General features: G+C 38.9%; 2 protein-coding genes across 3 annotated transcripts; one reads left to right on the forward strand and one right to left on the reverse strand.

Moving 5' to 3' along the window:
• Positions 1 to 513: 513 nt before the first annotated feature.
• Positions 514 to 12,145, reverse strand: LOC134744420 (ATP-dependent DNA helicase Q5-like). The gene is made up of 12 exons (XM_063678236.1): positions 12,017 to 12,145; positions 10,866 to 11,512; positions 10,181 to 10,286; positions 9,146 to 9,246; positions 8,480 to 8,539; positions 7,830 to 8,020; positions 6,446 to 6,652; positions 4,871 to 5,078; positions 4,431 to 4,640; positions 3,925 to 4,084; positions 2,351 to 3,841; positions 514 to 827 (listed from the first exon to the last, which is right to left on the reverse strand). The coding sequence occupies exons 1-12, from the start codon at positions 12,108 to 12,110 to the stop codon at positions 727 to 729; spliced, it is 3,576 nt and encodes a 1,191-aa protein (XP_063534306.1). The 5' UTR covers positions 12,111 to 12,145; the 3' UTR covers positions 514 to 726.
• Positions 11,877 to 16,110, forward strand: LOC134744431 (DNA polymerase beta-like). 2 transcript variants are annotated; one of them, XM_063678253.1, is made up of 6 exons: positions 11,877 to 11,946; positions 12,450 to 12,890; positions 13,282 to 13,404; positions 14,176 to 14,338; positions 14,833 to 15,019; positions 15,903 to 16,110. In XM_063678253.1, the coding sequence occupies exons 2-6, from the start codon at positions 12,463 to 12,465 to the stop codon at positions 15,995 to 15,997; spliced, it is 996 nt and encodes a 331-aa protein (XP_063534323.1). In that variant the 5' UTR covers positions 11,877 to 11,946; positions 12,450 to 12,462; the 3' UTR covers positions 15,998 to 16,110. The 2 variants fall into 2 exon arrangements, with proteins under 2 accessions (XP_063534323.1, XP_063534315.1); XM_063678245.1 differs by lacking the exon at positions 11,877 to 11,946 and adding an exon at positions 12,008 to 12,146.
• Positions 16,111 to 16,120: the final 10 nt, after the last annotated feature.

The following is a 16,120-nucleotide window of genomic DNA, read 5'->3' on the forward strand; positions in this document are numbered from 1 at the left end:
GTTTGTTTACCTATATGATTCTACTAAGTTTGTTTAAAGTATTATTTTTGTTGACTCGTAAAAAAAGTAATATACCTATATGTATGTATACAATAAAATAGTGATATAATCAAGCTTTTCAATCTCGTACCCAATAAGGCCACTCAGCAAGCGTCGTGGCCCTAACACGGTACTCGACTGAAAAGCTCTCCATTATATCACGATTGTATAAAATACTAGTTTGAGCAAATGACCGGAAGAGTATTGTTCCGTGATGGGGAGACATAAGCGGTGGTAGCATGGTCACCATGCCTGTCACGTTCATACAAGTGCGTAAGAGACGCATGACACAACAGGCGATAGAACGCGACCATGCTACCGCCACAGGATTTCTAAAATAAGTGGATCTAATAATAGAGCACTACATTTTGCGAATTAGCGTAAAATTGTCCTATAATATTTATTTAATTAGATACTTTACTACTTCCATATGCAGATAACTAGTGGAATTAGTTGAAATAATACTTGAAATCATTTTACAGAAACGATGGTTTTAATCGTGATTTGATCAATCAAACCATTTGTTATAACAATAAAATAGCTGTATTAAGCTTATTTACAAACAAGATATTTCTTATCTCATGCATATTTTGACCATAAAATTAATTTTATTATGTAGGGAATAATCACACAACCGCAACAATAAATATAAATAATGTAAATACTATATAAATAAAACAGAAACCGTCATTGGCTAAGGTTCAGCTTCACCGCTAAGTCACTTTCATTCTCGATTTTTATTTCTTTGCTGAACGCTTTCTTGAGTAACATGTCGATAGCTGCTTCTTCTGAAAAAATAACATCATGTTAATAAATTTCTTCTTTTACACTACAATCAAGGAGAATATATAGGATAGAGGGGTACTGTCATAGTAAATTTTGTAGTCACAGTAAATTTACTGCAATCTATCGACACACGATTAAAACTAAAAATAAAAATATAAAAAAATGTATGAATGATGAATTGATGATATTATATGATTATTATATGATTTGACCCATGTTACTGACTGGTATGTGTGAAAATTGTTAAAAAACAAACGAAACCGTCAACGCCATCTAAACGAGAATAGGCCAAAGGTTGGTATTGGTGGTAGCGCCATCTGTGCGAAAATCACATTTTCTTGATTTTCGAGGCACGTTTTTTCCTAAGACTAATCATCTTATACGGAGTCTTTGCTACAATGTTGCGAAACTCACAGGCCAATCGAAGTTTTACTTATTTGATCTGTTTCCGATATCATACTACTGATCCGTCAGTGTCAAATGTGATTGAATAGGTAACTAAAAACTAAAACGACATATCTAAATTGTGCAAAAAAAACTATTTGTGTGCCATCGAAATCAGGGATGTTGCGGATGCCGATTTTTTAACATCCGCGGATGCGGGTTTTTAAAGGCTCGAGATTAGGCACATAAAAAGCGTCAAATTTTACACTTTAGTAATTTTTATTTAAAAAAAAACGAAACAGTATTTGAAGTCGTTAAAATGCACTTATTAAAAACTAACGACACAAGCTATGTATACTAAGAATCATATTTATGATGATATAGGATATATGATAAGATATAGGATATAATATTGTTTTTCCTTATGTTATTCTCGAACTCCCCATCGGCACACAAACCTCCATAAGGTTTTGCCTACGATGGGTCTTGTAATGATCTAAAAAACTGTAATTTGCTTCCTTATTCAATAAAAAAAAAAAAACAAGAATATAGGTGCCCCACAATCGCATTACTATACTAAAGCCCAAGTAAAACAAACTTTTCACTTTTTGTCGCTGTCCGTCATAGCCGTCATAGGCTAAAGTGATCGTCGACGAATCACAAAAACGAAACGAGATTCCTATTGACTAATGACGAAATTACCTAGCACTTACGCCGCCGCTAAGGCCAGGATTACACTTGTAAGTTTTACTTACGTAAGTAGGGACAAAGCTATTTGCTAGAATGAGATAACGATATTCATATCTCATTCTGTAGTATAGCTGTGTCCCTACTTACGTAAGTAAAACTTACAAGTGTAATCCTGGCCTAAGACGTTCCTTTACCACATCCGCATCCGCATTAAGTTTCGCATTGATATTATGCGGATGCGGATGTTGAAAATAATGCGGAAGTTCCGCGGTTGCAGATGCGGATGCGAATATTCGATCGAAATCTGTTCAATTTTTTTTGCATTATGGAGGAACAAATATTCAAACGTACACATACACACACACACACACAAACACACACGTTCACATTTAAAATATTAACAGGATATTAGTGGACAGGAACGGTAATTGATAAATTGTAATGGTGTTACCGGTGACTTGTATGGCCAGCAGCTGGTGCACGATGTGGCGCGCCGTGACCTTGAACAGGTCCCGGTTGTCGATCTTCTTCTTCTTGTAGTACGGCATCAGCAGCTTTACCACCAGCCCCGCCACGTCCACCTTCTCAGATTTCTTCTCCTCCTTCACTATCTTCTCACTTCTATGTTTTTTCTCCTTATGCCTATCTTTATGTTCCTTATGCTCTTTAGATTTACGCCTTAAACTTAACTTACTTCTATCTTTAGAGTGATGATCACTTTTATGCTTATGTGATGTTTTTGTTATAGTGGGAGAGATCGGCTCTTTAGCTGGCTTCTCCTTTTCTACAGGCTTTTCTATAACTACTGGTTCTGGTGGATTTTCTGAGAACATTTTCAGCGCTTGTAATACTTTGTCGGCTTCTTTGCTGAGCTGGTGAGCTTTGTCTAACTTTGCGTCTTCCTCGCTCACTTCCACTGGATTAGAACTGGCTGCTGATAAATTATGAGACTGCTCGGATGAAGTATTTTCAATACCTTCTTCTGTTTTGTTCTCGTTGTTAGATTCAATTTGATCATCTATAACTAGCTCTTTTTCAGACTCACTCCCTGAATTATTGTCTTCCGCGATGGATATAGGTTCCGGTTTTACTTGTTCTTTTGGAGCAACCGTTTCTGTGGATTTCTGTTCATGGGAATGGTCAGTCTTTTTGTGATGTTTCTTGTCTTCGTGCTTTTTGCTATCCTTTCGTTTTTTATCTTCAGTTTTAACTTTCTTAACTTCTGATTTTTCTTCATCACTTCCAGACGATTCTCCAAACAAATCTTTAAGTTTTCTTTTAGCTTGTTTCGGTGATTTACTAGGTGATTTATTTTCATTAGATTTGTTATGTTTATGCTCCTTATGTTTTCTATCAGACTTGTGTCTTTCAGACTCTTTTTTGTGGTTAGGTGATTTACTAGGTGATTTATTTTCATTAGATTTGTTATGTTTATGCTCTTTATGTTTTCTATCAGACTTGTGTCTTTCAGACTCTTTCTTGTCGTTATCACTCTTTGAATGCTTCGATTCTTTGTTGCTTTTGCTGCTATGCTTATCCTTATTAGGCACACCTTGCAACGTAATATTGATCACGAAAGTCTTCGTTTCAGAATCTTCTTTAGAGTCATTTTTAGAATCATCAGTTGTTTCAGTATTATCTTCAGGTTCGGAGTTAGTTTCTATCTTTAAGGTGGTGTCGTTGTGAATATCTTTTGCGTGTTTAGAGGCAACATCGTTAGTGTCTTCCAGTTTGAGTGTGTCTTCACACGGGCTCTTGTTGTCGTCTATGAAAAGTGCGTCGTCCTCACTTTCATCGGGAGTATTCTCTGGAGATATATGAGAGGCTTTTTTAAAGAAGCTCTGCAACTTTGTTTGCTGAAATGGGTCTCTTTTGAAAGAGTTCGCTTTTCTTTGTGCCTCTTTGTCCGCTTTAGAGAGAACTCTTTCTTCATTTTTCGATTCTACGACGAATAAATAAAATATATTATTATACAAATACAAAAATTTATTGATGTATGTATACCTAGATATAAATTTAACATACCCATTTCTAGTTCGGCTGCTGTGATAAAGCCCATGTTTGTTTTTCCCTGCTTCGATTGTTCAAACTCCTTCACAAACTCTCTGAGAGTATTACGTTTCTTCGGTTCGTAGCTCTTGAGCGCCGGATAGAGACTGTCATCGTGAGATTTTATAGAAGATATCTGAAATAAAAGTAGTGTTGATGATGTATCTAATAACGTAACCATAGGATATTAATTATATAGGATACGATTCGAGGTAGTTTTGTTTCATTTGAAAGAAATGTCATTCGGGTTAGTAAAAGCGTCTCAAACACTGTCTTTATTTAAATATAGACGTTGCGTTTTACTTGAATGTTCGGGTGAACTCGTACTCGGTATGGCGATTTAGACTTAAGAATTTTTTTTAACAATCCCATGAGCCATCTATGATCTGTTCGTAATTTGTTTCTTTTTCACCTAGGATTTGCGAACTCCCCTCAAATCCCTATAGAACTCTGATATGTATATTTAAGTCGTTATTACACACCGTTTTGAGGACAGCGCGGCGGTAAAGGCTGATGACGGTGCTGGCGCAGAATGCTTCATACTCCAAGTCTGCGGCGCACTGCTCGACGTCGGTGCGAGTGAGAGGGTGCACCGGTTCCTCCATCCCTTTCATAACCGCCATGTTGTTGTTTAACGCGTCTTTCACGAGGGACAGGTAGCTCTCGCGGGTTGCCACTGTTAGCCCGTTTACCTGAAATTAAAAACGTGTTTCGTCTCGATATATTTAAACAGACAGAGGATCAAATTAATACTACATTTAAAGTTAAAAATTAATTTCTTGGAGCCTATCAATTTTCCTTCAGGTTCAAAACGATAGAAATTTAACAGTGATAACGTTAAAAAAACTGATATGAAAACACAATCGCTAAACCTAACCTTTACCTAGTTAGTAGAATTTACTAGTTATTTCTGTAAACATACCTTTGTTCCCGTACTTTCCGCGGCCCTGCACTTTGAGTATTTAGCAGCCTGCTCGTCGCCATCTTTGTCCTTCCTTCTATCTTTTTCCGTACTCTTCTTTCTCTTGGCAAACTCTTCGAGTATGAGCGAGCGCGTCTCCTGCGCGACGCGACGGCGGCTCTCAGAGCTGTCCGAGCCGCTGTCGTCGGCGCCGTAAGCATCCGTCTCCCTGTGAACAAATCGTTTTATTTTTATTTTATTGCACAATAAAAATAAATATAGTTTGTCAAAGGACTGTCTCATTTCAAACAAAGACAGAGACAATGATACTATCTTTGTCTTACACTAGTACTAGCACCCAAAAGAAAAGGATGAGTATAGTTTTCTTTATACCTATTTACTGCCAATTTGGTTTAACCAACTATACAAATGGCGGAATTGATTCCTTTATAAATTTTTCGTTTTGAACGCTTTAATAGCCACTAGCGACCCGCCCCGGTATCGCACGGGTTACAGTTACACAAAACATTAACAAATTATACACCTAAACCTTCCTCAAGAATCACTCTAGGGTGACTGCTATAGTTATTGGCCTCTAACAAATCAGAAAGAAACAAGCCAATTGAAGCCTTATTGTTAATAGTGGCCAATTACTATGTAGTGGACCAATTATTTTACATGCAGATACGTCTGCGAGTAATTTTTTCCATTTTTTCCTTTAATATAAAATTTTTACTATGTAGTGGCCATTACTATAGCAGTCACCCTTTGCTTCTGTGTAAGATTGTCCGCAAATATTTTTTTATTTATTTTATTTATTGATAGGCACTGAAAGCGGGCGATCCGGGGAATTTATGTTTGAAGTGTGGGTGGCGAGATACACCAACTGCGACTGTGGAGCACCTGTACAGTCCATTTACCACATTGGGTTAAAAATCTAACTATTAATTTGTAAAGCGACCATGAATTGTAATATGCCATACGACTAAATAAATTGATAGGCGAAAACCGCGTGAAAATCTGTTTCGAGTTTATCGCGAACATACATACTCACAGACAGACGCGGCGGGTAACTTTGTTTTATAAGGCGTAGTGATGACCATATCACTCCGCTGGTGCTCAATAAGCCTTGAGTTATATCATAGAGTAACTTATACTAGAGCGGTACTGTCTTAGTAAATTTTGTAACCCCAGTAAATTCACTGCCATCTGTCGACACACTTTAAAACTAAAAATGAAGATTTATAAAAATACGATAAAATGTATTTAAATATGGATAAATGATTTTTTTTATTTGCATTAATTATTTTTATGATTTTGACCCATGTTCTTTCACTGATATGCGATGAAATTGTTAAATAACAAACGAAACCGTCAACGCCATCTATACGACAGAAGGCCAAAGCTAGTAGCGCCCTCTGAACGAGAATCAAATTTTCTTGATTTTCGAGGCACGTTTTTTCCTTAGACTGTACCCATCTATTACGGAGTTATATCTATCTTTGGTTATATGCTTGTTGATGTGATAACGCAATGTGCCCAATTTCTTCTCTGATTCTTGCATCCTTCTCTAACACGTGTCTCCATAGCACTCACCTCTTCTGCCCGTACCGGCCCTCTCCATACAGCTGCGCGGGGTCCACATTAGACACCAGCCCCCCCTGGAGGCGCGCCGACATGGCCCTCCGCTGATGTTGGTCTAGCGCTCGCCGGACCGCCCTCTCGTCGGCGCAAACGTCGCAGCGGTCCACGCATTTCGGCGCCTCCTCGCCGAAGAAATCCGCGAACGTTTTGTGTCGACATCTGTGGATTAAAAAATACACTTATTACAGAAAGCAATATTACGTGTTCCGTTCTACGTGCGAGATGTTATATGAGAAAGCAAAGAGGAGAGGAGTACTTTTTGTAGCCACAGTAAATTCACTGCCATCTATCGACACACGATTAAAACTAAAAATGATGATGGTTAAAAATACCATAAAATGTATTTATATATGGATAAATGATTTAATTTATTCTTTTTATATGATTTTGACCCATGTTCTTTTACTGATATGCGTTAAAATTGTCAAACAACAATCGAAACCGGCAACGCCATCTAGCCGAGAATAGGCCAAAGGTGGTAAAACGTGGTGGCGCCATCTGCTCGAGAATCAAATTTTCTTGATTTCCGAGGCACGTTTTTTCCTATGTATCCATCTTATACGGAGTCATATAAATCTTTGGAGAAAGCAACGTCAGTTGACCGCCCGATAGATGCCGCTAGCGTCTATGTAGTCGCTCCGCTTCTCACCGTGACGTAGTTTCCTCCCCCACTCCCTGTCAACAAAGCAGCGTTGTGTCGCGTCGGTGGACGTCGAAGGCATTTAAAGCCTGACCAGGAATACATGATCACGCGCCACGTTGCGGAATTTCATTGGAACAAAATTTTTCATACTAAACTGATCTGTGACCACATACTTGAGAATAACAGCGCCCTCTTGCAATGATCATATATTTCTGGTCGAGCTTTAGTGGGCTCTTGGTTGCTCTACTTTGGTTACTTCCATAGTATAATTACTTACGGCCTTATATCGTGGGGAAAGCTGATGATTTATATGTAATATTCATTTTGCAAAAAAAAACTCTGCCATCCGAATACGGGTACGTAAATAAACCTAACCTGATTTGCTCTCAGTAGTTGACCATGATCTCGAAGCTCTTGTAGGCGTTCTTGCAGCGTTGCTTGTGCTCAGGCGTCTTGGCGCGCCCCAGCTCGGTCTTCAGCAAGAAGTCTACGGCGTTTTGCTTGGATCGACAACAGTACACGCGACTGAATTCTACCTTGGTTGATGGTTGCTCTACTTTGCTTACTTACATAGTATAATTGCTTACGGTATTATTTTGTGGGGTAAAGCTGCTGATTGGATGATGCCTGAAATGGATATGTTATCTCCGTCGTCGCTAAATAAAAATGTTTGTTTGACAAAACCCTGCCTACCTGATTTGTTCACAGTATTTGACCATGATCTCGAAGCTCTTGTAGGCGTTCTTGCAGCGTTGCTTTTGCTCGGGCGTCTTGGCGCGTCCCAGCTCCGTTTTAAGCAGGAAGTCCACGGCGTTGCGCTCCGAGCGGCAGTAGTACACGCGGCAGAACGCCGGCTTGCCGTCGCGCCCGGCGCGACCTGATTCCTGTGATGATTTATTGATTTTGGGCGATTTATGTATGTAAACAAACACTTTATGTAGACAGGTGGAAATTAGAATATAAGTAAACAAAATATATGCAAAGGTAAACTTATGCCTGTGTTAAGGGATATCTTCCAGTTACCATTTAAACTTAATTTACTTTTACTTAGGTTTTTTTTTAAGTTTTAGTGGATTTAAATTTAGGTTATAAATTATTTTGTACAGTCGCCATCATATATACCGGAGCGAGCGAGGTGTTTAAAAATATCTGAACACGCACTGTAGCGCCTTGACAATAGAGGCGTGTTCAGATATTTGTGATCACCTTGGCCGCTAGAACTATGTCGGTGTCGACGGTGTCATAACCTGTTTAGATTCATTTAACGAAAAAGATACGCGAATCACAATTTCATTGATTGATTACGTAACAATAGTGTAATGAACAGCCCTTCTTCAACGTACCTGGTAATAGGCCGCGACGTTTTGAGCCAACCCCCAGTGCGCCACAGCTCTCACTGTCGCCTACACATAAATTTAGTTAAATATATCAATAATATATTCATGCAATTTACACAAAACTTTAACATTACCCTCATTTCAAAATTAGACCTACTTGGTAGTAGCGATACAATCGGTCAACCGCGGCGTTATCTTTCTATTTCCGACCTTCCAGTAACACATTTTTTACAATCTTCGGGAAGCTGTTTGTTATGTTAGCATAGGTACTTAAAATAATTAATGGAATCGCCGGTTTTTTACAAAAAAAAATACTGAAGAACAAAATATCAACTCAAAATAAATCACGTATCTAAGTATGCGTTTAATACTGCCACGAGATTTATTAGAGTAGGGACTGATTTGCTACCTTATCGCAAAAACGGCGTAGATTTAAAACAAATCAAGCATTGAAAATTAAGCGACTCCACGCACGCCTTGCGAGGAAATTGCTGCGCGACGATGCCTCGGACAAACGACCCTTCAAAAACCGAACTGATCCCGCAGGAATTCCCCGCAAAACGGCTCGTTCTGTATGGATGGACCATCGACTATCTGTTGAGAACACCTGCATTTCCGCCCTCTATAGATCAATGATTGGCTAGATGCTAGACTGTAGTAGTATGATCTGACCTTATCCACGCCCATGCCGAAGGAGACGGTGGCGCACACGCACGGCACCTCGCCGCGCGACCAGCGCTCCTGCACAGACACGCGCTCCGCGGATTTCATACCTGCAATTAGAGTTTTACACTGAGTCGTGACACTGCGAGCGTAGTATGTTTGGACACGAGTGTGAACGCGACCAGACTAACGAGTGTGAATGCGACCGATGGTAACGTTGAAAGCGAACGCAGCCGACGCGCAAGAATGAGGGTAGGCCGAGCGCGGTCTACACAACTTCGACACCCACCCGTCTTCAGTCACCCGTGAACATGATGCATGTAACTGCGTCGAAATATCGGGAGCACATAAATAATACAAAAGGTAATTACGGTCTATATCCCGGTCAATATAAATCTAGTTCATACCTGCAGTTTCATGACAGGCCCTGATGGACGAAAAACTACTACTGGGAAAAAATCAGCAGGCCTTTTTCATCTTGAGTATATTGACTTCCCACTGAAGAGATATCGAGATTGTAAAGAGAATCGAAATTGAATTCTGAATTAAAAATTTAAGGTCGTTTTTTGGCTAGCAAACTTAAGACCCTTGGGAGTATGGAGGTGTACATACTTTACGAGAAGGACAATAAAATTGTCTCTAAATAAGAACGCCCTTTGCATCCCCATTTGTGGAATTAGTTTGCAAGCTTTTCGGCCAACTGCCAAATGTTTTGTCGGTAAAAATAATATTGTATCAAAATTAGTCATATGAGAAGCTTTCAACAGAAATCACCGACGGCACCACAGCCCTGCATCCACCTGTACGGTGATACGCGAAAGTCGATACGTTATTATTTGTATTCACGAGGTGCATTAATCAAGCACTCCTGTATAAAGGATAGCCGTATCATTTAAGTAACTACTTAGGTAAAATTTGTTTATTTGGCAGCAGGCTGTGTTTCGAGTTTTACGTCAAACAATATAAGCCTGATCAAACAATAGCCGCATTATTTAAACAGCCTCTTTCCAAATAGATACCTAACATGAAATTTTCCATACATACCTCCATGATATGCCAATGATGGTAGACCTCTTTTGTTCAGCATATTTGATATTTCCTCAGTTTGATCGCGAGTTCTACAGTAAACAATAACCGCATTTTTGTCTTTCTGAAATAGAACGAAAATTTTATTAGAAAACTAGCTTTTGCCCGCGACTTCTGTGGTTATTTTTTTTATTTTATTTATTCAGGTAAATACAAAATATACAACTTAATTACAAAAGTACCGTTAAACCAGTAAGGTTTGTCTCGGTACACCATCCACAGTAGATTTGATACAATAATAAAATATAACAACAACATGAGAAAGTTCATAACATGCTCAATTTAAGTAATCTATTATTTAAATTACAACAATTCGACACCGTTGCACTGAGCGCCGTTAGTAATTTGAGTAGCTTATTTTTTTTCCCAGTCTGCTTTTTATCGATTACCCATACAAACTTCCTTTAAGGGGGCGAAAAGGGGGAGGCCCCTTTTCGCCCCCTTAAAGGATGACCTTTGGGATATAAACTACCCTATGTCCTTTCCCGGGACTCAAACTATCTCTATACCAAATTTCAAGTAAATTGGTTCAGTGGTTAAAGTGTGAAGAGGTAACAGACAGACACACTTTCGCATTTATAATGTTAATATGGATTACATAATGGCAACAAAAAAGTAAATTTACAATATCTATGAAACTCACTGGCTTAACATTTTCATCCTCCTTTAAACTCTTCTTTAAAAATTCCGTTAAATGTCCAATTTCATCGTCTATACAATTTTGATAAACAACATCATAAAACAAATTCTTCCTAAAACTAGGTGTCTTGAACTGAGCTACCGGGGTCAGAAGCTTGAGATTTTCCATTATGTCTTTGGTGACTTCCGAACTCGCTGTTGCAGTTAGAGCGACCCATGTAACAGATTTATATTTCTCTCTCAGGTCACCTAACTTTAAATAATCTGGTCGAAAGTCATGACCCCATTGACTGACACAATGAGCTTCATCAACAACTACGTATGAGATCTTCTTATACTTAATGAGATGCTCCATCAATGATTTAAAAGTCTCTGTTGCAGCCTGTTCAGGCGTTATGTAAAGAAATCTTGTGTTGGGCTTCATACTTCTCAAATCATTTAGCACTCTTTCTCTGTCTTTTCCAGTCATTTTAGAGTTAATTGATTCTGCAGTGATTTTGATCTTGGTGAGGTGGTCTATCTGGTCCTTGATCAGGGCCAGCAATGGTGAGAACACAATAGCCACTTTGTTATCTTGCAGCATGGCAGGCAGCTGGAAGCACAGGGACTTGCCCGAGCCCGTGGGCATGGACACATACACATCGTGAACCCCTGTAAGTGTACATTATAAATCTATCAGGTTCTGAGCGAGTTTAATAAAGTCAAAATATATAGGTAGTTTAGGGAAATAATCTTTGTAGTAATATTCCCTGATAAAATATGTAACAGAGTTACAAGTACTACTAGTCTTTATTTTTTTATAATTGTAACTACATAATTAATTGAGATAATTTGCAAGATTTATTACCAATATAATAAAAATTTAAATGATTATGAAAAGTTTGAAATAATATATTGTTGTTTTTGTTTGATATTGGGATAAAGATAACAGAAAAGAAAGTGCGATATTATCATACCTAGATCGCTTCTAATTTGGCAGCACTGATGCCACTGATATAATACGACTATTTTGAAGCGTGATTCTTCTCGTGCAATACAAGACCTTTGTGTTCTTACCAAATATAGCAGCATAAAAATTATTGCGTGTAAGATTTGGTGTTTATTTATAAATCTTTACTGAAGTCGTATACACATTTGTCTGTTTCTAACGCTTACCTCTAGCTACCGCCCTTACAGCACGTTCTTGAAGTTCACTTTTAAACTTTCGGTGTCCAAAATACTGCGACAGTTTCTGTGTTATATTATCCATATCGAAGACTTTCTTTTTGTCGCACAGTCGTAACAGGTATTTCACTTAATTTTAAACACACAACACAGTGAACTGTGTTATCATCATAACACATTATTTATTTAAATATATGCAAGTATTTTCAACAAAAATAACAATTATCAAAACAACCTCAAAATCAATCTGACATTTGCGAAATACCACAGAAATTCCGCCAACCGCTAACTTCTATTCAGACCAGGCTGTCCAACTGCAGAACCAGAAACCCGCTAAAATTTAAACATTGTTAGACATTTGCTTTGGATATTTAAATTTGTAATATTTTTTCGTATCATAAAAATATTCAATTTTTTGCCACAGATTTTTTATTACAATGAGTAAACGTAAAAATCCTTCGGGAACGGACAACTTAAATGGGGACTTCTGCGACTTCTTGATGGAATTAGCAGAATTTGAAAAAAATGTTAGTCGTAACATACACAAGTACAATGCCTACAGGAAAGCAGCAAGTGTTCTAGCATCTCACAGTAAGAGAATAGAATCCGGAGATGAGGCCAAAAAATTAAACGGAATTGGTGAAAAAATTTCAAAGAAAATCGATGAATTTCTACAAACCGGAAAACTGCAGAAGCTTGAAAATATCCATCATGATAAGGAAGCTCAATCCATCAGTTTACTTACGCGAGTTTCAGGAATAGGTCCCGTGAAAGCAGCTGACTTAGTAAAGAGCGGAATTAAAACTATAGAAGATCTTAGAAGTAACCAGAACAAATTAAACCATCATCAACTAATTGGTCTAAAGTAAGTACACACAAAGACATTATACCACGTCCGTGGCAAATTTATTAATCAAACGGTCCGCCTTGTAGCCAAGTTAAATGCGCGTTGCTGACTCTATACAAACCTGTACACTCCTTTTAGAAGAACTTCATACATAATAGTATACCTACCTACTGTAGTCCCTCGAGGAAACAAAAATTATTGAATTGTTTGCAAACAGTTAATTGTGATATTTTCTATAAAAAGGAACCTTATCGTCGATGGCGCTTACGCCATTATTAACGATGCTCCGATATAAATACAATGCTGTGCGGCGTAAGCGCCATCGACAATAAGGTCCCTTTTCATAGAAAATGCCCCGATTTTACTTACACATTCCTTATCAAAAGGTAAAGGTAATGTTAATTTTCAGACATTTTGAAGATTTTGAAAAGAAGTTACCAAGATCGGAAATACAAGAAATTGAAAGAAAATTAAGAGCCAACATTTTGCAACTAGATCCTCAATTCACTGTGACAATTTGTGGCAGTTACAGGTCAGTTTACAATAGGAAATATTACGCGAAACACTGCGTAGGGGGCGCCACTACAACAATCTGAGGGTCTATGACGAAACAAGAAAATCGAAATTTCGTTATCTAACATCTCTTTCACTCTTGCTTATTCGAGCGATAAAGAGGCAGATAGCAAAATTTCGGATTCGCGTTTCCCGGTAGGTCCTCTGTAAACAAACTGCCTTGATGCATGAATGTTATATTTTATTCTCTTTTACTCCTTTTGTAGGTCCATACCTATATCCATACTAATATTATAAATGCGAAAGTCTGTCTGTCTGTCTGTGTGTTACCGCTTCACGCTTAGACCGCTGAACCGATTTAGTTGAAATTTAGCATAGAGATAATTTGAGTTCCGGGGAAGGACTGGAAGGACATAGTATAGTTTTATCCCGAAAATCATTCCTTAAGAGGGTGAAAAGCGGAGTGGAATCATGGTTGAATTGAGACAATTAATGAGTTGCCCGATAATTTGTGTGCATATTATGCTCATATTGAATGATTGCTATAAGACTTTCTCCAGGCGCTAAACTTACTCTAGCTGCTGTTACTGATTCCACGCAGACGAAGTCGCGGGCAAAATCTAGTACTTTTATAAATATTAGGTTGGTTTACGATGATTTCCTTGTTGAAATCTCATTATGGCTATTTGTTGCTACACAGAAACAATGGTCCCCCTGCATAGAAGTTTATATTCGCATATCTGCAGTTGACTAAGAGAATACCTTTATATCTTTCTCTAAATAAACGCAGGCGCGGCAAGCAGGAAAGCGGTGATATAGACGCGCTCGTGACCCACCCTTCTGTGGTAGCAGACAGTAAGAAGAAGCACACTGAGCAACTGCTCAGGAACATAGTGGATGCCTTGAACGGATTGGTTACTGACACTATTTCTATGGGAGACACTAAATTCATGGTATGTGGACTAAACCTTGTAATAGATAACGCGATTATAACACCACGCACGCATGTATAAAGCGACGTCTGGTTCACACACCGGAGCGGCGTGCGAATCCGCATCCGATGTGAAACCGCTTAAATGTAACTTGGAACTAACACAAGACCAAGTTACTATATTGTAACAAAGGATGCGCGGTTTTGCTTGTTACGCTGAAAGCAGAGCATGGGTACCTATAAGAAAGAAAGGATAGTTGTCGCTGTGAAAGAATAGCATTGCGAGAACTAAAACATTTTTCACGAGTAAAGCCAAAAAGTTTACTCTGCTCATTTCCATTCTCTAATGTCATACGGCATACTCATCTGGAGTAAGTTCAACATAGATATGCGAAAAAAAAGTGTATGAGAAGTGTTATAACGAATGTAATGCTAGGGCTTAAGTATTTAGTATGATCTCGTAATGAACATTGCAATAATGAATAAGCTAAAACTGACATCCCGTTTTTACACTAGGGCGTATGTCGACTACCAGAACTACCGGCACGCCGCCTCGACATCAGACTAGTCCCACCCGCGCAGTACCACTGCGCCGTGCTGTACTTCACGGGCAGCGACGTGTTCAACAAGCAGATGCGTGCTCACGCGCTCGAGAAGGGGTTCACGCTCAACGAGTACTCGCTGAGACCGGTCGGAGTCACAGGTAGATACAAACTTTTGTCTCTGTACTGAGTCTGTAGTGCAGGAGAGTAGTGTCGGGTCTACAGGGACCTTTACTTTGGGTTCATCTATTTATTAGGTACGTCACACGAATTTCGAGGTTTTTGACCCCTCCCCCCTCCTTGTCACACTTGGTCACATTTGGCAAACTTCCCCCCTGGTGTGACGTCACATTTTTTCAATGAAATCATCAAAATATTTGTGACAAAAGAAATATTAGTCATTTTGTATGGCTTATTAAATAAATAAGATTTAAAAAAAAAACTAGTAATTTTATAACCCAAAACTGATTAGGAAAGAAAATTAACACATTCACTGCCCCCAACGCACAGGTGCGTTCACCGTCATACAAGTTTGTTCCTAGGCCATATATAATCTGTGGCCACGCCCCCTGGCAGTGAATGCGTTAACCGATTAAAAACGATTATCGTTCTAAAAACTTGTTATTTACCTGTACAGCGAATAAAATAATTTAAATAAGTTAGTGACGTTACAGTTTGTGACTCCCCCCCCCCTTGTCACAACATGTCACATTGTCTTCACCCCCCACCCTACTGTGTGATGTAATTAATTGATGACCCCTTTTGACCCGCTAAAAAGAAGTGTCTCTCGCTTCTCTCTTCGCCAAAGGCAGGCCATACAGTCGTGGCAAGTACGTCGTAAAAGTGCGCCGCTTCTTCTGTGTCTCCTCTAAAAGGCGGCTTTGAAAAGGTGGTATAATAGCAATACAATTTTGTGACACTACATATTTAATAGCGAGGCAACGATCATGTCTGGCTAGTTTTATGACTCAGGCGTGCTAATGGTATTCGTTCGATAATCAAGGATTGTGTGGCCATAATGCAATAACTATTACTGCTCCCCAGGTATGCCCGGTGAACCAGTGCCGGTATCCTCAGAAGAAGACATATTCGAGTACATTGACTACCCTTATAAGAAACCCGAGGATCGCAACATGTAGGCGGTCATCACACCGTCGCCGCATCCGAAAACCGCTTCAGTGTGATAGCCACCCTAGAGGAGTTATTTGTTCGGCAAAGGGACGGTAATAACCCTTTATGGTGGCGCCAAAATAAAAGTTTTG

This window comes from Cydia strobilella, chromosome 1 (genome assembly GCF_947568885.1).
Source record: "Cydia strobilella chromosome 1, ilCydStro3.1, whole genome shotgun sequence".
Taxonomy (NCBI): Eukaryota; Metazoa; Arthropoda; class Insecta; order Lepidoptera; family Tortricidae; genus Cydia; species Cydia strobilella.